Source organism: Tenrec ecaudatus, chromosome 3 (assembly GCF_050624435.1).
Source record: "Tenrec ecaudatus isolate mTenEca1 chromosome 3, mTenEca1.hap1, whole genome shotgun sequence".
In the NCBI taxonomy this organism is placed as follows: domain Eukaryota; kingdom Metazoa; phylum Chordata; class Mammalia; order Afrosoricida; family Tenrecidae; genus Tenrec; species Tenrec ecaudatus.
Genome location: NC_134532.1, coordinates 217,015,826 through 217,037,908, shown reverse-complemented (window position 1 = coordinate 217,037,908; position 22,083 = coordinate 217,015,826). Strand labels below are relative to the sequence as shown.

The window sequence follows — 22,083 nt, the reverse complement described above, 5'->3', positions numbered from 1 at the left end:
GATGATGGCAGATGTGGCCAGGTGAAGCGGTAGTACCCTATCATTCGATCTCCCGTTGACCTGTTTTACAGTTGTTTCCATTTTTAATATTTTCGCTTTGATTGAGGCTTTCCTATGCTTTGTCTAGACGTTGCTGTTGGGCTTTGTTCGTATGTGTTTATGGGACTGTGCTTCCTTTTGTACAAGTTTCTGTGTGTGAAATCCAGGCTAGGTAGATCTACAGAGACAGTGACTGGAGAGGGGTGTGGCAGGGGAGGCTGGGGGTCCCTGAGGGGAGAGCCCACACAGTGTATATGGGAAGAAAATGTTCTGAAATCGATTGTGGTGATGACTGCATTCTAAGCCTCCCGCTGCCATCGCGTCAATGCTGGCTCGCAGTGACCCCCCAGGAGAGAGTAGACCTACCCCACCCTGGGTTTCCAGTAACTTTTTACAGGAAGGGAACATCTCCCTCTTTCTCCCCAAGAGCTGGGCGGTGGTTTCGACTGGCTGGACGTGGGGATTGCCGCCCAACTCGTTACCTACTACGCCACCAGGGCTCCTGATAATGGCGCCTAGCTTCTTAATGTGACTGGATGATTAGATCGTATGATGTGGGAAGTATATGCCAATAAAATTATTATTTTTTATTTAAAAAGACAAGATGTCACTCTGAGCTCTGAGGTGGGCCTGGTCCAAGCCCCGTCTTTGCAACCACTGCTCCCATGCCCGACAGTCAAAGAAGCCGACCGCAGAAGAATGGGTGTCTGCGAGACGGTGCTGGTGAAGACTTGGGAAAATCTCCGAAAGCGTTGAAAAGCAAGGAAGCTGCTTGGAGCACTGTTTCCCCTTTTGCATGTGAACAAAGGGGAACTGATGCACTTGAATTACAGCGCTGTGTAGAGCATTGAAATGATGGACTGCAAAAGGAGCAAACAAAGCCGTCTTAGACAAGGACATTCAAAATGCTCCTCAGATGTAAGAATGGAGAGGCTTGGCCCCGGGTGCTTTGGGCGTGTCTGGAGACGCCAGTCCCTGAAGAAGGACGTCATCCTTGGTGAGGCAGATGGGCAGCAAAGAAGAGTAGGGCCATCAACAAGGTGGGCTGACCCAGTGGCTGCAGCAGTGGGCTCACCCACGCAGACAAGCGCCAGGATGGTCCAGGAAGGGGTGGTGCTTCATTCTCTTATGCTCAGGGTGGCTGTCAGTCGGAAACAGTTCCATGGCACCCAGGCGCAGCAACCAATACACTGGAATCAACTCGGAAAAAGAAAGAAAAGAAAGTGCCACGGACTGCCAACGGAACTGCCAAGTCTGCCTTGGACCACGCCAGCCACGGACTGCCAACGGAACTGCCAAGTCTGCCTTGGACCACGCCAGCCACAGTGCCCCTTAGGAGTGAGGATGGTGAGATTTCATGCCCGATGCTTTGGACGTGTGATCGGAAGGGCCCCGTCCTTAGAGAGGGACATGATGGTTAGTGGGGGCAAGGGTCACCAACGAAGAGGATGGATGGACACAGTGGTGTCAGCAACACGCAATGATGCGGAGGGTGGAGCAGGTACAGGCAGTGCTCCCTCTGCTAGACTGGGGCCGCTGTGCGTCAGAGGCAATGCAAGGGAACTGATGTTGTCAACGGGCAGCACCGTGCTAAACAGAGGAAAGGCTGAAGTCAAGGGCTTCACCTGCTTGATTGAACCCACCAGCGGCGCTCTTGGAAGCGGCGGTCAAGCACCGAACCATGGGTTACATTGGCTAAATCTGCAGCGCACGGCCTCTTTAGAGTGTTGAAAAGCAGAGGGGTTGCTTTGAGGACTAGGGGGAGCCATGGTGTTCTGCATGGCCTCACATGCTCGTGAAGGCTGGACACCGAGTAGGGAAGATGGTGGTGCTGGAGAAGGACATTGAAAGTGCATGGACTGCCAAGAGGACAGACGGATCTGCTGGGAAGAAGTAGGCCAGAGGGCGCCTTAGAGGCGAGGATGGGGAAACTTTGTTAGGTCCGAGCCAGGAAGGGGTGGTACACCAAGGTGGGCGGGGCACCTGGATTGGCCCATCTAGGCCAGGTGAATTTGATTCAGCCAATGGGGTCGACCAGTATCCTCGACCACACCTCCTAATGGGGGCCCTGAAAAGCCAGGAGTTGGCTCCCATCTTTCCTCTCTCAGCAGCTGGGACACAGTGTGGCATGGCGTGGCCAGGCTGCCACCTGGGCCGCCATCCTGGGCATTGGTGCTGCTTCTAACCTTTATAAAACTCACTTGGATCACAAACCAGGCTTCGGCGTGAGTGAATTCGTTCTCGCGGGAAGCCAAGGACCGTGGTATAGCTCTCCGTGGAGAGCTCTAACAACTTCATCTTACATATGTGGGACATGTCAGGGAAGGGCATCGTGTTTGGTAAAATGAGGGGCACTGAAGGACAGCAAGGCCCTCCAGGGGATGGACTGACGCCCAGTGGCTGCATCCGTGGGCTCAGGCACAGGAACAGTGGTGGGGATGGAGCAGGACCGGGTAGTGTTTTGCTCTGTTGTACAAGAGGTCACTTCGGGTCCACTCCTTGGCATCTAGTGACAGCAATGACAAAGGCCACTCCATCCCAAACAAATTCCTTCTCTGTCCCACAGGCGTGTTTGCTCAGCTGCCGGAGTCAAGGCAGTTCCTGGAGCACCGCCCCCTAATTCTCTTTTCGTAGAAGGTCTGTGGGGAGAATCCAGCCTCCTCCTCCAGGCTGCCCTCTGGCCACTCCCACCTACTCCCCTGGAGGGCGGGCACTGGGATGGCCCACGTGCTCCGCCGGTAGGCCCCGTTTCCACAGCCCCTTTCAGGAAGTGCTGCCCAGAGCGGGGTGACCCCAGGGCTGAATTTACAGGAGGGAACGGCCGGAGCCCCCTCTTCTGTCTCCCGAAGGAAAGCACGCACTGTGGGGCCCCAGAGAGGTCCAGGGACTCCCGAGAGGGGCGACATGCGTGTGTGTTTGTGGCAGGGACCTCCACCCCGACCTCAACACGCCCGGAACAGAGGGGCCCTCCTCTCGTCCTCCGCACCTGTCCTTCCCACCCGAGACCCAGCGGTTCCTGCCCGCCCCGAGGCTGCTCCCGGTGACCGCACCCGGTCCTCGGACGGGCCGGCCCCCTGCGCCCGGCCCCTCCTCCCGGGGCGGGCTGGGCCCACGCGCCCAGGTCCTTAAGTCCAGGGGCCCGCGGGCGCGGACCGATGGCGGGGCCTGCGGGGGACGCGCCGGACACCGCGGGGGGCAGGCCGGGGTCCCCCCCGCCCCAGGCCCCGAGCTCGCCGCCCGGCTTCCGCGTCTACAGGCGCCGCTGGGTGTTCCTGTTGGTGCTCAGCCTGCTCAGCCTCTCCAACGCCACGGTGGGTGGGCGCCCGGGCCGCGCGGGGGTCTCGGGTAGGCACAGGTGGGGCGCTGCGCCCCTGAGCCAGGGCAGGGTCCGGGCAGCGGGGACCGCAGGCTGGGGCTCCTCCGGGAGCAGGCTTGGATGCTAGGTCCCCGGCGGGCGTCCCAGCCCCTGGACTCTGGAGAGGGGACTCTTCCGGCGGGGAGGGGGGACCAAGGGAGCCCGCTCCCTCCTCGGTCCTCAGGGTCGCGGGGCGCCCTGCCCGGTCGGGCTCCCGGTGACTCGGAGTGGCCCGCGTCGCCCCGGATTCATTTTGCTGCCATCAAAGCGCCGGTTCTTGCACACACTCCGGGCGCCCGGCCCGGCGACAGCCTGCGGGGGACATCAGGGCGGACAGCGCCGTGCCCCTGCCAATGGCTCTGGGGGCCGCTGGAGAAAGAGGCCATTCGCGTGCCCTGGCGGTGGCCGGGATGACCCCCCAGCGCTGTAAGCCGGAGTGGGTCCCGGATCCCGCCCCTGTGCAAGGAGGTGGGCGGTGTGACGCGTTGACCTCGGAGGAGGGTGCGCTGCCCTGCGCGGTCACTAGGGGGCTGCCTTGGGGAAGGAGGTGTCAGAAAGGACCCCGAAATTCCAAAACTGCTAAGATGTTTGTGCCGTGTTTCGGCCCGAGTTTGTTATTCTCGTTAAGAGTGGGTGGCTTCGCGGTGACGACTTGGAGTGCTAACCTCAGGGTCGGCGGTTTGAACCCACCAGCCTCTGTGTGGGAGAAAACGAGGCTTTCTACTCCTGAGAAGAATTGCAGCCTTGGAAACCCGCAGGGGCAGTTCTACCCCGCCCCGCTGGGAGGCGCGCTGTGGGTTGGCATCCACTGGACTGGATGGCAGTGAGCAGACCTGGTTTATCTCTGTGGTTAGCGATAAGCCCAACTTGGGTTGCTAGGTGGGGGTCGGGGTGGAGGATTAGATCCGACTAAGAGCCACCCTAGGGGAGGCAGACAGAAGCACTGCATGGTCTGGCGCTGTGTTCATGTTTCAGCTCCTTGTGGCAGCCACCACGTCCACCGGTGTGGCTGAAGGTCTTCCTCTGTCTTGCTGACCCTCCACTTTATCCAGCATGCTGTTCAGCTTACCTGTATCCGTTTAACAGCAGGGCGGAACATTCTGGACTCAGTGTTGCTTTCTGAATCCTCTAGTGCCCAGGGGAAGCCCTGGTTGTGTCCTGAGTCATGCGGTGGTCTGCTAACCTCCAGGTCAGCAGTTTGACCACCGGGTGGTCTGAGAGAGAAGGACAGATGTTTCTTCTTCTGCTCCAGGAAGAGTTACAGTCTCGGACCACACAGGGCGCAGTTCTGCCCTGTCCTCTGGGGCTGCTGTGAGTGGGAATCCACCCAATGGCAGTGCGTTTGGTTCGGGTTTGGGATGCCCTGGTGGCACAGTGGGTTAGGTGCTTGGCTGCTAACTGCAAGGCCCGCAGTTTGAAACCACCCTCTGCCTTGAGGTGGAAGGATGAGGCTCTGGATCCTGTAAAGACTGACAGCCATGGACGCCCACAGGGCTGTTCTACTCTGTCCTACAGGGCCACTCGATAGTCTTGTAGTTCCATGTAGAACATTTGTTTACAAAGCCATTCTGTTGTTGATATTCGTTTACTCTAAGACATATTGTATGCAAGCAAATGTATCCCATATGCATGTGAAATTCGGGACACTGAATAAGGAAGACCAAAGAAAAATCAATGGATTTGAACTCTGGTGTTGGTGAAGACTGCTGAAAGTACCTTGGACTGCCAGGAAACACCCAAACACATCTGTCTTGGAAGAAGCCCGGCCAGAACGCTCCTTAGAGGCAAGGATGGCGAGACTCCATCTCCCATGCTGTGGACGGGTTGTCAGGAGAGACCAGTCCCTGGAGAAGGACATCGTGTTGGTAAAATGGTGGGACAGTGAAAAAGAGGAAGGCCCTCAAGGCGATGGACGGACAGAGTAGCCGGAACAAACCAAACAATAGAACGGATGTAAGGACCGCGCAGGACTGGGCAGTGTTTCCTTCCGCGGTACGGTGTGCCCGCGTGTTGGAACCAGCTGGACAGCCCCATAAGAAGAGCAACACCATCTTCTGATCCAGGAGCCCTGGTGGGATAGTGGATACACACTGGACGGCTCACCTCAAGGTCCACAGTTCAAAACCACCAGCTGCTCCTTGGGAGAAAGATGAGGCTGTCTACTCCCATAAAGAGTAGACCCACAGGGCGGTTCTGCTCTGTCCTGTAGGGCTTGCTGTGAGTCAGCATTGCCCCCACGGCAGGGAGTTTGATCCTATGATAAAATGCTAATGCCCATTGCTGAGGTTTCTGTTTGGTGGGTGTGGGAGGAGGCAGGGTGGGGGGAGACACACCATGAATTACTAGATTGGGTGTCAGCAACTCTTCTGGAAAATTCCACTGCTGGGATGAACAACTTGGGACATGGATGCTGCCCTCCTTTACCAACTCTGTCCCCACCAACTCCCCCTCTCAGCTTGCACCCCCAGGGACGTGGGCCCCTGCTGGGCAGGCCCACCCTCAGTCTGGCTTACCACTCACTGCTGGACCGTCTTCTCTGGGCTTCTGGCTTGGAGTCCTCACCACCACCCCCGCCCAGGGTTTCCAGAGTCTCTTGTCGGGAATTTTGGGGGCCACTTCTGACAGTGAGGACCAAGGTGAGAATGAGGTCCACTGATTACAAGGGGCTGCCCCACCCCATGCTACTCCTGCAAACTTTCTCCCCATTCCCCCTGAGTCCTTCAGGAGGGAGGGTTTCTCCCTGGGCACCCCCACCGCAGTAGAAAGAACTAGAAACTTCTGGGAGGCCAGAGCCCAGTCAGGGAGGGGGCTGATAGGTGGACCAATGGGATTTAATTCTGAGTGTGAGGATCTGGTCCAGGGTAGGGACAGTGATTGGGGCAGTGTGGGGGGTGGGAGGGGAGGTCTGGTGGCAGTGACAGGGCAGGGGATGCTGTGGGGACATTCCAGGAAGGGAGAGGACAGTGTCAGCCTGTGGTCTTCTCTGGTGGGCAGTGTCTGTTTCTAAAGCAGGGAAGGGAGGGGCTTAGCCCTGTCCCCTCGGACACTGGGTGCCTTTCTGTTTGCTCTACTCCCACCACCACCGCATCCTGCCTGGACTGCCCCCACCTCCTCTTTCTGCCCACCTGCCTGCCCATCTGCCCACTAGCAGAAATAACACCCCACTCCCCCACCAGTGAAGCCTCCCAAGCCCTTGACAAGGCTCCCCATGCAGCAGGGGTGGCCAGGAGCCTGCCGGCCCCCATTTGGTCCCCTGTTCTTGCCTGGGCTGTGGTGGGGACTTTACGTCCGAATCCGCTGGTCTTCCTGCTGCCACGCACCTCGGGCATGCAAGGGCTGCGCCATTACGGATTCCCCTGGACAGTGGGGAATGGGGCAGGCAGCTGGGGGAGCCTGTCATGAAAAGCAGCGGGACCCACAGCTCACAGAAGTGACAAGTCCCTGCTGGGCAGTCAGGGAAGGCAGGCCTGGGGGCCAGGGACCGTGCAGGGCAGGCTCGGGACAGAGTCCGAGACTTGGCTGCGCTGGAGAAGCCCACTTCACAGGAGCATCTGCAGGCGGGTTCTTGGGCCCCGTCTGTGCTTGGCTAGATTGGAGAGCCAGCCCTGGTGGGGAAAGGCCTGTCACTGCAGGGCTGTGACTCTGGAAACTTCTGCCGGAACTGCCCTGGCCACCATGGCTTTCTCACGTAGCCTGACCCCCCGGGCTACCTGAGCACTGGCCCTGCGTCCCTGGCTTGGGTGGTGTGGTTTTAGGAGGTGGCCCTGGATGGTGGGTTTTCCTTGTACCCCAAGTTCCTTCAACTGGTCTCAGCCAGTGGGCCTGGTTGGAGGGGGGGCGGTGGCAGGGGTCTCACGACATTTGGAAGACTGGGCAAGTCTTCGAATGAAAATCTGCTATGATGCTGAACCGGGAGAAAGACGGGGCTGCCCACTCCCCACAAAGAGTTGCTCTCTCGCGACGGTGTAGAATATGAGAACAAAATGATTTATAAATTATCAAGGGTTCACAAAGGTGGGAGGGTAGGAGAGGGAGGGGAAAAGAGAGGAGCTGATACCAAGGGCTCAAGTAGAAAGAAAATGTTTTGAAAATGATGATGGCAACAAATGTACAAATGTGCTTGACACAATGGATGGACGGATGGATGGATTGTGAAAAGAGCTGTAAGAGCCCCCAATGAAATGATTTTTTTTTTTTAAAAGAGAGTTTCAGAAACCCACAGGGGCAGTTCTGTCCTGTCCCGTAGGTCACTGTGAGTCAGCATCAACTTGAGACAACAGTGAGGGTGATAGGGACCCCCTTATGCTTCTGGGCTAAGATGAGCTAGGAAGAAAAGCCTGGTGATCCCCTTGCACCAATCAGTCACTGAAAGTCCAGCGGGACCCAGCAGTCCCATCGTGAGGACAGCGCAAGGCTGGACAGCAGTCTGTTCCCTTGTGCCTGGGTCTCCACGGCTCACGGCTGTCTACTAAAGCCAGGCGCCTGGTCCTCTCTGTGCAGCCCCAGGTGCCAGGGCGCCGGCCCGCAGGAGCGGCAGTGGGAGGGATAGGCCAGGGCAGTGCTGGCAGTGTGATCTGGGTCCCAGGAGACGTTGTTGGAAGGCACCATGAGTCAGTTCTGACCCAGGGCGGCCCCACACACAACAGCGAAACACTGTCAGGTCCTGCCCCGTCCTCACTAGGGTTCCTGAGCCTGAGCCCATTGCTGCAGCCCCCACGCCCGTCCATCTCCCCGAGGGCCTTCCTCGTTTTCACTCCCTCTCCGCTTTATCAAGCACGATGCCCTTCCCCAGGGTCTGCTCTCTCCTGACAACACGTCCAAAGTCCGTGAGATCAATTCTCCCATGCCTGCCGCTAAGGAGCACTCTGGCCGGACTTCTTCCAAGACAGATGGGTTTGTCCTTTTAACACAGTGGTTCTCAACCTGTGGGTCGAGACCCCTTTGGGGGGTTGAATGACCCTTTCTCAGGGGTCGCCTAAGACACATATTTCTGATGGTCTTACGCACCGAGACGCCCCTCCTCTATCCAACTCCAGACGGGTCCACCCACATGCAGATACGCCCACCTATGAGTACGGGGCCTGAAGACTGCAACCCACGCTACCCCATGCTTCAAGACAGAATTTCATTGATTTGTCATCAGAACTAAATGGTTCACAATATAGACATTGTTTTTGTGAAGAATCACTATGCTTTCGTGATGCTGAATTTGTAACAAACAAAAGACATCCTGCCTACCAGACATTACACGACGATTCGTAACAGTAGCAAAATGACAGTGATGAACTAGCAAGGAGAATAATGTTGTGGTTGGGGGGTCCTGTGTGAAGGGCGACGGCATGAGGAAGGCTGAGGGCCCCCGGTCTTTGCAGTCCCTGGTCCTTTCCGTATTCTCAGCGCCACCATTTGATGCCGCGATGCTTCTACAGCCGTCCTTACTCAGTGAGCAGCGCTTCGCGCGCGTGGGAGGTGATGGACGAGACCCCGGCTGGTCGGGCGCACCTCAGTCCTCAACACGCTGAAGCCGTCTGTGCGGCGGGTGTACCTGCCGCCTGCAACGGAATCCCGTGGAACAGCTCTAGGAGCCGGTGAAGGATGGATCAGGCAGATCAGGACTCCATCCCCACCTCGCCCGACCCCTCTCTGCCCAGTCCGGCCAGGAGCAGGGGCTCTTTGGGGGACCCATGTCCCCTCTGCCGGTTGGCGGCGCTGCAACCAGCGGGCCTGCATGAGGCCCCTCACCCTGCTTTCGGTGGGCAAAGGAGGAAGGACGGGCTGCTCGGTCCTCGCCGTGGGTCCTGCGTGAGCGTCAGGGCTGTGGACGGACTAGGGGGTGCCACCTCTGCTTGGGCACAGCATTGGGCAACCAGCCCTCGTCCACCTGCTCCTCCAGGTTCAACAGAGGCCATGACTGCGCACTCTGGTCCTTGGTTCGACATGGCCTCCTCCCTCTCCTCCCTGGTGCTGCTAGCTGTGGGCACCACCCCCTGCTGACCCCCGGCCCTGTCTGTGCCCGCAGCTATGGCTGAGCTTCGCACCCGTCGCCGACACTGTCGCCAAGCGCTTCTCTCTGTCCATCGGGCAGGTCAACTGGCTCTCGCTGGTCTACCTGGTGGCCTCTGTCCCTTTTGGAATGGTGGCCATCTGGTTCCTGGACTCCATTGGGCTCCGTGGCGCGGTGAGTCTCCAGCCCCACGCTGGTGTGGTTGCCAACTCCCCCAAGGCCCGGGACCCTGGACCCTCCTCCTCACCCACTCCTGCCCCTGGTAGACAGCTCCCTGGCAGGGCCACAGGGCAGCTGGGAGGGTGGAAGTCAGGATTCAGGGCCCCAGAGGAGGCTGGGCAGGCTCAGATGGGGGTCCCCTACACTCGAGGTAACAGATGGCAGGGTGCCTCAGGAGTTTGTGAGGGAGGAAGGGGTTGGGGGCTGGTACTCAGAGGAGCATGGCTGAGGGAGGGTTTAAAGACAGTGGGTGCTGGGGTGTGCCTGGCCAGGGCAGGGGGCAGGCCAGTGAGCAGAGGGCACTCCCAGAGCATGAGGCAGGAGACCTGGCAGAGGAGCAAAGAGGCAGACCCTGTGAGGCGCAAGGCAGTCAGGAGGGGGCTGGACATGGGGACAGCGGTGGGGAGAGGCGGAGACTGTTGTGGAAGGGGAGGTGAGGGCCAGGAGGCTGCCTACCCCCCACCCCCACCCCCCTCAACTTCAGAGATGTGAAGGCCCAAGGGGCACAAAAGGCTCAAGACTGGTTCCACATTTCTCTCAGGCACCTCCCCCAGAACCCCCTCCACCTCCATCTACTCCCACCCACCCGCCCATCCCCCATGGAGACCAGGAAGGAGGCACTCTGTCCTGGATGTAGAAGCAGGGAGGAGCCGGGGCCTATGAGCAGGTGGCCTGGGCAGTGCGCCATCCTTGTCCATCTGTCCCTGCAGACCATCCTGGGTGCCTGGTTAAACTTCTTGGGAAGCGGGCTGCGTGCTCTGCCCGGCGCCAGTGTCTCAGTCCCACCCCCGTTCTTCTACCTCATGGCCGGGCAAAGCCTCTGTGCCCTGGCCCAGACCCTGGTCATCTTCTCGCCGGCCAAGCTGGCTGCCCTGTGGTTCCCTGAGCACCAGCGAGCCACGGCCAACATGATCGCCACCATGTGTGAGTCCCAACGGCAAGGGGGGGATGCCCCACTCCCTCCCTCCACCCCCGTGACCCCACCACTGCCGCGGGTTCCCGCCACACTGGGACTGGTGAGGTCCTGCTGGGAGCAAGCAAACCTGATGCTGGTCTGTCCATCCTGTCCATACAGCAAACCCCCTGGGCATCCTCCTGGCCAATGTGCTGTCACCTGCGATAGTCAAGAACGAGGATGATATCCCCTTGATGGTGAGTGAGGCCAGGGGTGTGTGTGTGTGCGCGTGCGTGTGCACGCATGTGCACGTGAATATCCACATCTATCCATGGGAGCATGCACCTGGCCATCTAGGCGAGCATGGGCACACACCCAGCCCCCCTGTGCAGACACTGGGGTGGGTGACATGCTATGCATGGGGCTCTGTGCATCTGTGTGAGTGCCGGGGGCCTTCCAAGGCGCAGTGCTTGGGGTTTCGGTTCCCTGGGTAAATGAGTCTACAGGGGAGGCTGGAGGCAGCAGTGGGGAGCATGCTGGTGACCAGAGTCAGGGAGGAAGAGGGGCCAGCAGAAGCTGGGACCCTGAAATGTCAGTAAGCTTGAGGAGTCAGAACTTCAAAGTGAAGGCCAGGGAGGCTGGAGTCCCTTGAGCAAGATGAGGGTGAGGGAAGAAGCCAGGACAGAAAAAAAAAAAACCCAACAACCAAAAACCGCAACAGGTATCAGGAGTGGGGTTTTGCTCCATGGAGGAGGGTGTATGCAGGAGACTGAGCGTTTCTGGCACAAACACGGACTTGGGCACGTGGACGAGAGGCTGAAGCCCCAGGGAGAGGTGCCAAGGTTGTGGTTGGGGTGTAGGGAAGCTGTGGGCAGCAAGTGCTACACTACACAGTATATACAGAGCTGATGCTTTGGGGGTGCAGGGAGGGAATCGGGGACCAGGTGGATGAGTGCAGGTGTCTCAGGCTGAGCCAGGGACAGGAGCAAGCCAGAGTGGCATCCAAGGGGCTCAGAAGTTCCCTTCGAGGTGAGCTCAGTGTGACTGGCTCATGGTAGGACAGGAGACGGCCAGTGAGTCGTTGGTAATGGAATTGTTTGTAATGAATTGTCTCCGTTCCCGAGGGACGAGAATGGAGACAAACACAAAGCTGGTTCCCACGAGGTAGAAGTTCTTTCCTTTCTGCTTCTCCAGCGAAAACCTGCAGGGCCTCTTCCGCTTCTTGGCAGGGTTTGGTCATTAGTTGCCACAGCCGTTGGAAACTCACAGATCCCACTCGCAGTTTTGTGGCTGATTAGGGAAGTAACAGGCTACAGGACGGGATCGGGATGGACGTGTTAACAGGAGTAACTTGGGATCCGGAAGCTCACAAGCAGGACAGCCTCTGGCCAGGACCAAAGAGCTCACGGAGCAGACATGTCCCCCCACTGGAACAGATACGACCTCCTACACGGGTCACTGAATGTGACTGCTCTGCCATAAAGGCTTCGCTGCTGCTAACTGGCCCGGCTCATAGCCTTTGTAGCAGCCAGCTCAGCTCTCTCCTCTTCTGTTTCCCTCTGCCACACTGGGCTTCTCCATCGTTAACCAGCCCAGCCCAGCTCACAGCTCCTACAGCAGCCAGCTCAGCTTTCAATTGATCTCTCCTTCCAGGTCTCACTGTAGCCAGATCTCGGCATCATGGGCCTTTCTGCTGATAACTGGCCTGGCTCACAGTCAGAGTGGCAGCTTCACGATCACTCAGCTTCCACCTGGCTCTGCTCCTCTACCCACTCAGCTCTTTGCAGCCTCTCTCGCAACCAGGAGACCCAGGAGACCTCTGTAATCCAGCCATTTGTAGATCTCAGCATGCATCACTTGTAAGATGGGGCCTCCCTAGCCAGGCCAGAGTTCCACCAGTCTTTGGTTACCCATGAGATAATGCCCATCAACTCGGAGCTTGTATAGAAGCAATGTTTTATGCTTCTGGAGACCAACTCCTCACTGGAGCAAAACCAGCCATCGTTTTAGGGTAGAAAGCTACGTGGGAGGGAGTTGCAGGTCCTCTTGTTCCTGGTAACTGCTCTCAAGAACTGGACCAGAGTGAAGTGCTTCAAGGGTTTAGGAATGCTCCCACAGTATTTCTCAAAGAACTAGGAAGGAGGGCACACACAGGCCCTCCCTGCACCACTCTGCCACGTGGGCTTGTCTGGGCTCTAGAGAAGCACAGGGTCTGAGGGTGGATCCTGAGAGGTGTCCTGAAAACCACAGTTCCACATGCAAGCACTCACCTGGAGAAGAAGGATGGGGAAAGCAGGGCAGAGCGCTAGTCCCAGCTGGACCCGCAGCCAGACAGCCAGGGAGGACAGACAATGGGGGGCAGTGTTGTCATGGAAACCCAGCACACGTGTGTGAGGCGGCTGTGCATATAGATGAATGTGCGCGTCAGATGTGTGTGCACAGGTGTTCACACGTGCATACCCTCCCACCCCACCCCCCAGCTCGGCATTTATGTGATCCCTGCTGGCATTGCCTGCCTCCTGGCCTCCACGTGCCTCTGGGAGAGTGTTCCGCCCACGCCTCCCTCAGCCGGGGCCGCCAGCTCCACTTCGGAGAAGTTCTTTGCTGGGCTGAAGCTGGTCAGTGCCATGGGCCCTGGGCTGGGAGGATCCCAGAAGGGCAGGGGGTTGGGGAAGCTCCCGCTTGTCATGACACCAGCATGAGCGCCCCATGGGTGGCCCCCAGGCTGAGCTGTCCCTGTGCCTCCTCCGCCCACTCCTGACCCCCAGCTGGTGCTGAACAAGGCCTACATCATCCTGGCGCTGTGCTTCGGGGCTGCCGTCGGGATTTTCTCCGCCTTCTGCGCCCTGCTGGAGCAGATCCTCTGTGCGCAGGGCTACTCCAATGTGAGTGTCTCTCCCCGGCCACCCAGCTCTCCCTAGATGCCCAGGGTCCACAACTCAACGGGGACGGTGTTGCTGCCCTTTGGCTGCCAGGGTGTCATTGAGCCCTGCAGGCGGTGGCGGAGGAAGCGGTGTGGGTGGTCATGGGGATGGGGTGAAGGTCCTGGCACCCTTGAGGATGGGAAGGAAGAAGAAGGCTCCTAGTAGCAGGGGTGGGGATGGCCCGGGGATGGGGTGGGGTTCTGGTGCCCATGGGGATAGGATGACACGGGAGGCATGGTTCTGGGGGCCAGGGGTATGGTGGTGGCGGAGGTAGCCATGGACCAGGATGGTAGAAGTGGTTCTAGATGGTGGTTTTTGGGGCAGGGTGGTGGAGGAGGAGCTGTCAGTGGCCATGGGAGGGATGGTGTCCTGGTTCCCATGGAGATGGGATGGAGGAGGAGGTGTAGTCCTGGTGGCAGGGTCTGGTGGTGGCGATGGTAACTGCAGGGGTGGACCCTCAGTGGTGAGGGTGGAGGTGCTTGCCCTCCTTACCGGTCAGGCTCCACCCCTGGAAGGTCTCAAGGGAGGGGCCCTTCTCTGATAGTTGGAGGTGAGACCAAAGAGGGCCTGTGGAGAGGAGGCCCCAGCTCTGTTCACTGCCCTTCTGTCATCTGGCGTCATCGCTGGTCCCCACGCGAATGTGCCACCTCCTCCGGGGGCTACCACAGTGATCACACCCTCTCCCCTTAGCCTAGGGGCCCATCTCCCCCAGCAATTCTTGAGTGAGGAGCTCACACGGTAGAGGGGAGACCTCCCCACCTGCAGGCCTGGGTGTGGAGTGACCGGGGTGCGGTGGGGTCCTTCCTGGGCCTCTGGTGCGTCTGAAGGGTTCGAGCTAAGCGGCCTTCCCTGGGTGCCCCGACCCCCTCCCCCAGGATTTCTCTGGCCTCTGCGGGGCGCTCTTCATCGTGGCTGGCTTCCTGGGGGCGCTGGGTCTGGGCCTGTATGTGGACCGAACCAAGCATTTCATGGAGGCCACAAAGATCGGCTTCTCCCTGATGTCCATGGCCTGTGTGGCCTTCTCAGTGGTGAGTGTCCCCCACCTCCGGGCTGAGGCCACCCCTGCAGGGGCTCAGCCAGACCTCTGACCTCGGGGCTGGTCCTGGGAGGTGTGCGGCAGGAGCGGGGGCTCCGGCACACACACGGCGCTTCCCCATCCGCTGAGGTGGTTCTCCCTTTCAGGTGTCCCAGCTGCGAGGACAGGCCATCTGGCTGGCCGTCGTCTGCTTCCTGTTTGGTTTCTTCGGCCTGTCCATCGCCCCCGTAGCCACGGAGCTGGTTGTGGAGTGTTCCTTCCCCGTGGGCGAGGGCGCCTCCACGGGCCTGGTCTTTGTGCTGGGGTGAGTGACCGGGCGCCCCTGGGCCCCGCGGCATTAGGACCAGTACCCTCTCTCTAGTGCCAGCACGTGCACACCACACTGGTCAGCCCCAGGCCATGTGGCCCAGTCCCTGCTCGCTGACCGCACGGCTGCCCTGCTCCCTGGTGGTGTCCGGCTGGTGGGGGCTGAGTGTCTCGTGTGTGTGTCCAGGCAGATTGAGGGCACACTCATCATGGTGCTGCTGACTGCGCTGACCGTGCCCCGGAAGGGGCCCTCCTTCTCCACCTGCCAGCACGGGGAGGCCCCGCTGGACTGGACAGGTGAGCCCACTCAACTCTAAGCCCCTCTCTCGGGAGTGGGCATTGCCCCCAAGACTCTCAGTGTGGGCCAAGCCACAGCGAGCAGAGCTGAGGGCGGCTGGGGTCCAGCGATGGCCAGAACAAGCCTCAAGGGGTCCAGCTGGGGGAGGCCAGGGCCTGATCCTGCCAGGGTCCAGCTCCCCTCACGCCCTCAGCGTCCTCTGTCTCGGGTGCTGGCTGCAGGCTCCTGCGAGGGGTGGGTGTGAAAGGCACACAGAAGGGTGGTTGGGGTGGACATCAGGCCCTGCTGAGCCCCAAGGAGGAGGTCCAGGAGGTCTGAGACAGAGAGATGGAAACGGAGATCAGAGAAAAAAAGAAAGATCAGAGAGACAGGGTGGGGACACTGACTAGAGACAGAGAGATCAGGAGAGAAAAAGTGAGAGATCAGAGAATAAGAGAGACCAAACAGAGATCAGAGAGAGAGACAGGGTAGGAGCACAGATTAGAGACAGAAATACAGGATGGGGACAGTGACCAGAGATAGAGAGATGGAGAGATCAGAGAGATGGAAACAGATCAGAGACAGAGAGATGGAGAGAGAGAGAGAAAGAGAGAGAGAAAGAGAGAGAGAGAGAGAGAGAGAGAACACACAGACCAGAGACAGAGAAACAGACTAGAGACAGACGGAGGGAGGGAGGGAAGGAGGGAGGGAGGGAGGGAGAGAGAGAGAGAGAGAGAGAGAGAGAGAGAGAGAGAGAGAGAGAGAGAGAGAGAGAGAGAGAGAGAACACACAGACCAGAGACAGAGAAACAGAGACGAGACAGACGGAGGGAGGGAGAGAGAGAGAGAGAGAGAGAGAGAGAGAGAGAGAGAGAGAGAGAGAGAGAGAGAGAGAGAGAGAGAGAGAGAGAGAGAGAGGTGTGAGGACAGGGACCAGAGACAGAGACTGTGTAGGCCTGTCTGCCTTGGACTGGAGCGGGGGCCCAGTCCAGGCTGTGGAAGGCTGTGGGAAGGGTCTGTTTCTGGGTGGCTGTGCGGTCAGCGTGGGTCAGGGGGGGGGCTGTGTGACCGTGTGACATGCAGTGTCCCTGCAGTGCCGCTGTTGGTGATGGCCGCCCTGTGCACCGTGTGTAGCTGTGTCTTCGTCATCTTCTTCCACACCTCGTACCGGCGCCTGCAGGTGGAGGCCAGCGCCAACCCCTCCATCCAGGAGGTCACCGTCCCCCCATGGCAGTCGCACCCCGAGTCCCCTGCCCTGCACCCACAGCCGGCTCTGCAGGCCGTGTAGGGGAGCAAGCTGCTGGCCCCGACCCCCGCCAAGCCCAGGACCCTGGGGTCGTGGTGGCCCACCAGCAGAGGAAGCAGACTGCCAGGGACAAGAGGCAGATCTTCCTGACACAGAACTTGCTGCAAGCCTGGCCTGGAGAGACGAGGGCACACCCTAGACAGCCACCCAGAGCCAAGGGTGGGGGCCAGCTCCCTGCGGACTCACGGGGATGCCCAGCCCACGGATTGTCTCAGGATGAGGACACACCGTGGCTGCAGCCATGGGGACTGGTTCTAGTGGGATACCTAGTGGGATACCTGGTCTAGTGATACCTAGAGGGACCACTGGACACCTTGGTGGCCAGCCTGAACCTGGGGGACGTGGCCCCTGGGGGGCGGTATAGAATCTGGTGTGAACTGGGCTCGTTCCTGAGGGCCTGGCTGGAAGAATCGTGTTCCAGTCCCAGGGCGGGCGCGGAAGATCGGGGAGGAGTGCCCCCCTCCCCCAGCCACCCCAGTCAGACGCTGGGAAGCACAGGTTTGTGGGAGCACATTTATTGAAGGTCGGAGCCCGGGGGGCTGGGGCTCACTCCTCCTTCTCCTCCCCATGCGTGATGATGTAGCTCAGCGCCTTGTAGTCCAGGTTGCCTGCGGCATCCACGGAGGCGAACTGCAGCATCTGGTCCACCTGTCGGGGGGAGCAGAGGGCGGGGCGTCAGACACCCGGCGAGTCTGGCCCAGGAGGGAGGGGAGGGGCAATTCTGAGAGGGGTCCCTGAAGAGCCCCCAGGGGCTGGACGGAGACGGGAAATACAAGCTTGGAACTGCTGTTGGCAACACCTCTCTGTGGTTGGAGTGGTGGGTGGTGGTGATGGGGACTAGGGTGCAGGGGTGGGTGGGAGGGGCAGTGCAGACATTGGGCCCCACCCCTTCACAGTCACCTAGCAGGACACTGCCAGGCTCTTGGCCTTTCATCCCGTGGGGGCTGGGTGGGTGACTGAGAGTTGTAGCAGACTGGGGGGGCGGGTGTCATCCTGCTAGGGTTGGCGTGGGAGGAGGTAAGGGTGCGAGGGTGTGGAGATCCCTGCCGGGGCACCGACATGCCCAGGACAGCCTTCAGTCCCCACCCCGACCCTGCTGACCTCAGCTCCCCGTTCTCCTCCCGACCACCCCCACCCGCACTCCGTGGGCGAAGTCATCAAAGGAGAGACCCTCCCGTGGTGGGGGTGGTTGTGTCCCACAGCTGCCTGCACTGCCCCCCCCTCAGCGCCCCCAGGTCCTGGACTAGACTTGGTGGCAGTACTGCTCAGGGGGAGGTGGACAGGGCAGGGCCTCACCTCCTCCATGGTCATCTTGTCGGCCTGGGATATCAGCAAGCGTTTGATGCTATAAAAGGGCAGGGTGTCTGAGCAAAGGGGCAGCAGCAGGGGCTGCCCCAGGGGCCACCTGCCTGGAACCCACTCCCTCGGGCAGGGGAGACCCGAGAGCATGCGGCCTGTCCATGGGGTCTCCACCAGCCTTGCTCCCTACAGGGGCTTGGGGTGGCTGGGGTGCCAATATCCCGGGGGCTCTGCCCAGGGGCTTGGGCTCAGGGTGGGCACCTGGTGGGGGCAGAGGTGGAGGGTGATGAGAGGCACATGCGGTCAGAATGCTCCCTCCCCCAGTGCCTGGTATAAAGGACTGGTGGTTTGGTGCTAGTGAGGCCACTCTGGTGGGGGGCAGGAGTGTTCCTAGACTGGAGTCTATGGGAGCAGATCAGCAGGCCTTTCTAACATCGGAGCCTGGGGGTGGGGGGAGGCGGGGTTTGAACCTTCAACCTTGCAGTGAGCAGCCCAGTTTACTCCCTACCCCACTGCAGCCCGGAAAACAACCAAGGCACTGCCACTGAGTGGATTCTGAGTCCGCAGAACTGCCCCAGTGGGCTAGACATCTCTGGGAGCAGAGAGCCTCGCCTTTCTCCCTCCGAGTGGCTGGTGGGTTTGAACTGATCTTGCATTAGCACCCCAACTTGGCACCCACTACACCGCCCGGGGGCTCCTCGGTCCCAGACCAGACTCACTGGCCCGGGGTGGATGCTGACTGTGGGACCCTGCAGGGCAGGGCAGAACTGCACCTATGGGTGTTGGAGATGGTGACTCTGGACGGGAGTGGAGAGGCCCGTCTTTCTCCCGAGGAGCGACTGGTGGTCTCCAACTGCTGACCTGGCAGCTGGCCGCCCACTATGTTGCCAAGACTGGACTCAGATTACTCCGGCAATAAAAGGGGCTACAGTTAATCACTCTGAGTCTCCGGCCCACAGCGACCCTGCGCACAGCAGAATGAAACCCTGCCCGGCCCGTGCCATCCTCACAGTCGTTCCTACACCCGAGCCCGTTGGTGCGGCCGCTGTGGCCCCCACCTGGTACCAACAGCTGCTGCGTAATCACCATGATTGGTGACCTTCGGGAAATTCTCCAAGGCCGTGACACCAGCACTTGGGCAGGAGCTGGCGCGAGGGCCCTGCTATCGGTCCCCATTGGCTGAGGGGCAGCGGGCGTGGGTTTGGGATGGGTTGATGTTCAGTTATGGAGGCCGGGACTGGGGCCAGGGGAGAGAGGAGGAGGGGTGGCCCCTCGCTAAGGACCCATCCTGCCCCCCCCCCCCCCCACACTCACTAGTCCTTGTTAATGCTGCCCTTGTCGTCGGGGTCGAGCATCTTGAAGGCATTTAGGATGGTCTCCTCGGCGTCCACACCTGCCCACAAAGACAGCCTGCTGTTCGGGCCGCCGAGTGGGCAGCTTCCCCTCGTGTGGACCCCGCAGCAACAGGAGGAATGAGGCACCGCCCGGTCCCGGCTGGGCTCTGAGCCCATGCTTGTAACCACGGCACCAGTCCATCTCCTGGAGGGTCGGCCTCGCCCTCTCCCATTCCAGGTAGGGGAGGAGGGAGATACCGCCCGCTCCCGGGGGTCCAGGCCTTTGCCACGTGTGCCCTCTGCCTGAGCCTGTCCACCCGGAGACCATGGACTCCCCCCTCGCGGTCACTTTGGTGAGCCGGGGCTCTTCAGGATCTCCTAGGGTGCAGCCAGGGCTGGAATGGGGGCAGGGCTCGGTGATGGAGGGACAGACGGAAGTGGAGGGCAGGCACAGCTCCAGGTAGGCTTGGAGCGGCTCAGTTGACACACCCCTGAGCTGGCTACCGGGGGCTCTCCAGAGACCGGAGTGCCCTGAGACTAGGAGCTGGGGATTTCCAGGAGAACGGGAAATACCAGTCTTGATGGGAAACGTCTGGAGTTGGATTAAATGGGTGACTCAATTCCACGTGGGCCTCACTTGTCTCTGCAGGCCAGCCAGCGGCTGGTTTCGGGGACGTAGATCCCTCGGCCTATTTTCCAAGGGGCCTGGGGTGGCCTTGAACCTCCAGCCCTCTGGTTCACGGCTGAGTCTGTGAGCGGTTTGCACCCCCTGGGGTCTCCCCAGCTACATGTATACACAGACGCAGTGGACACCTGGGCCTGAGGACTTCACCTGGCATCTGACCCCTGGCACCTGCCTGATGTCCCTACACCCCACTGTCCCAAACCTGGCACCCAGTCCCCAACCCTGGCTCCTGCACATCCGCTGTCCACACTCCTGCTAGCCGCAATCCTTACCCAGTGTCCAGACACCTGGGATCCTCCATCCGGTGTCCCCGCCCGTCTGCTGTCTGCGGGCCCTCCCTCCCTCCCCCACCCCCCCTGTGTCTGCGCCCCATGCCCCCTCACCATTCAGTTTCTCTCCGAAGAGGTTGAGGAACATGGTGAAGTTGATGGGCCCCGAGGCCTCCTTGAGCATTGAATCCAGCTCGTCGTCCTTGATGTTGGTTTTACCTGTGGTCAGGTGTGCGTGTGTGTGCGGGGTGGGGCGTGGGCAGCGACGTCATGGCCTGGGGAAGGCCCTGCCCTCCCCTCACCCCCATCTGTCCGCCCAGCTCTCTGCCCTGACTCCTAGAGAGGTCCACCCACCTCCATCCTCTCCCCATCGTGACCCCCACAACCGTGCCGGTTCAAAGGAGGGGAGCCGGAGAGAGGCTAGCAAACTGGGGCGCTCAGCATGCAGGTGGGAGGGTCACCCCTCCCCCCCCAGAAGAAGCTGAGCACCCAGCGAGTGGGCCAGGCTGAGCAGGGGACAGGGAGCCATGGGAGAGGTCATGTCATGCAGGGCTGTGTCTGGCTCTAGCTCCGGGGTGGGGTGGGGGGTGTCACCGAAGTTTCCACTTCCTTGGGCCAGCCCCATCCCGACCTCACTGCAGTGCCCACCCGCTCCAGGAGCCGGGCCCATCCCCCACAACCTGTGCCAGCCCTCCCTGCCAGCTCTGGTCCTACCAGGGGGGTTTCCATACCAGGGGGTGAGTGGGGGAGTCCCTAGCCCCACCTCCCGCGGGCAAGCAGGCCCGTGGGGGTCGGCTTTCACCCTAGGATCATACTTCAGGTTGGGTGCAGGCCGATCCAGAAGGACTAGGGGGGAGGGTGTGCGTGCGTGTGTTGGGGGGCCGGGTGAGGGTCTCCCAGGGCTGCCTACCCAGGGAGGCGTAGGTGTCCTTCAGGTCCTCCTTGTCGATGAACCCGTCGCGGTTCTGGTCCATCAGTGTGAATGCCTGCGGAGCCGTCGCCGTCAGCCCCTCCCCCGCTCCTGGCCCCACCACGTGCCCAGGGACCTGCTCCCTCCCGGGGAGGCCCACCCCCTCCCTGGCCCGTGCCAGGGGTCCTGGGCCCAGGGGTGATCTCCTCACGTGGGGCGCATCGCACCTCCTTGAACTCCTGGATCTGCGTCTGCTCGAAGTTGGAGAAGACGTTGGAGGACGCCCTCTGGGCCCGCAGGGCGCCCCCCTCCTTCTTCTTGGTCTTCCTGCTGGCCTGCAACGAGAGCCAGCCGTGCCGGAGTTCTCCAGGGCCCAGGATGGGCGCCCGTGCCCAGCGGGGGCGCAGCACAGCTGCAGGCTCAGCATCCGTGTACTGGGCAGGGGCCCCTGGGACCCAGGCCTGGGGTCTGGCTAGGAGGAGGCTGTGCCCTGGGGATCCCCAGGTGGGTGGGTTTGTTCTGGGAGGGGAGTCTCAGCAGGGTGGAGCGTGTCTCCCAAGCCCAGTATCTCCGCTCATCCTTCACCCACCCCTTCACCCTCTGCTTCATGCAAACCGCCCACCTAAATTCTCACTCCTTCATCATCCTCCCCCTCCTCACTCTCCCTCTGACCCTCACCCTGACCCTGGCCTTCACCCTAACCCTCACACCCTCATGCTCTCTGGACCCCAGCAGCCCACACCAGCAAGCCGCTCACCATGCCTGGTTTGTCAATGAGCCCCCTGTGCCAGCTGCCAGGACTCGCCGGTCTTAAGCTCCCGCCTGGTCCCCCAGGACGGCTCAGACCTCAGCCACCGCTCCCTACAAGGGCAGGCTCCTGCCCACCCCGGGGGACCAGACAGCTGCAGAGTGACCCAGTGCCCCTCCCGGCCCTGCATGTGCTCATCCTGAGGGCCCAGGGAGCCCCCACCAAGGAAGGGGGGCCTTTTCCAGATTTGCAGAGTGGCCTCCAGTGGACCTGGGGGGTGGTCATCAAGGGCTGTGTGACAAGAATGGTCAGTAGGCCCCACCTCCGCCTGGTCCCAGGACCACCCTTTCGCCCCCATGGCTGGGGCTCCTGCCTGGCCCCAAAGCCAGTGACCTGTCCTGGGTGGGAGGGAGCTGGTGGAGCCGAGAGGCAGGCACCCCAGCCTCCTGGCCTACAGGGTTCTCACTGCACCCCCTAA

General features: G+C 60.6%; 2 protein-coding genes across 2 annotated transcripts; one reads left to right on the top strand and one right to left on the bottom strand.

The window, feature by feature from the left end:
• Positions 1 to 2,780: 2,780 nt before the first annotated feature.
• On the top strand, positions 2,781 to 17,085 carry SLC49A3 (solute carrier family 49 member 3). Its single transcript, XM_075544552.1, has 10 exons — positions 2,781 to 3,350; positions 9,414 to 9,572; positions 10,328 to 10,541; positions 10,693 to 10,769; positions 12,993 to 13,130; positions 13,281 to 13,397; positions 14,312 to 14,464; positions 14,619 to 14,776; positions 14,966 to 15,075; positions 16,149 to 17,085. Exons 1-10 carry the CDS (start codon positions 3,195 to 3,197, stop codon positions 16,340 to 16,342), a joined length of 1,476 nt encoding a protein of 491 aa, XP_075400667.1. The 5' UTR covers positions 2,781 to 3,194; the 3' UTR covers positions 16,343 to 17,085.
• Positions 16,872 to 21,283, bottom strand: MYL5 (myosin light chain 5). Its single transcript, XM_075544553.1, has 6 exons — positions 21,085 to 21,283; positions 20,858 to 20,933; positions 20,062 to 20,166; positions 18,974 to 19,052; positions 17,657 to 17,705; positions 16,872 to 17,008 (listed from the first exon to the last, which is right to left on the bottom strand). Exons 2-6 carry the CDS (start codon positions 20,919 to 20,921, stop codon positions 16,907 to 16,909), a joined length of 399 nt encoding a protein of 132 aa, XP_075400668.1. The 5' UTR covers positions 20,922 to 20,933; positions 21,085 to 21,283; the 3' UTR covers positions 16,872 to 16,906.
• Positions 21,284 to 22,083: the final 800 nt, after the last annotated feature.

Bases quoted from the DNA above. Each gene is read 5' to 3' on its own strand.
- SLC49A3 (XM_075544552.1), top strand. From the start codon at position 3,195: ATGGCGGGGCCTGCGGGGGACGCGCCGGACACCGCGGGGGGCAGGCCG. The intron at 10,542-10,692 runs GTGAGTCCCAAC...CTGTCCATACAG, and splicing joins CAACATGATCGCCACCATGT to CAAACCCCCTGGGCATCCTC. The intron at 14,777-14,965 runs GTGAGTGACCGG...GTGTGTGTCCAG, and splicing joins GGCCTGGTCTTTGTGCTGGG to GCAGATTGAGGGCACACTCA.
- MYL5 (XM_075544553.1), bottom strand. From the start codon at position 20,921: ATGGACCAGAACCGCGACGGGTTCATCGACAAGGAGGACCTGAAGGAC. The intron at 20,167-20,857 runs GTAGGCAGCCCT...ACCTGACCACAG, and splicing joins GGACACCTACGCCTCCCTGG to GTAAAACCAACATCAAGGAC. The intron at 17,706-18,973 runs GTGAGTGTGGGG...GCCCTTTTATAG, and splicing joins GGCAGCATTAACAAGGACTA to CATCAAACGCTTGCTGATAT.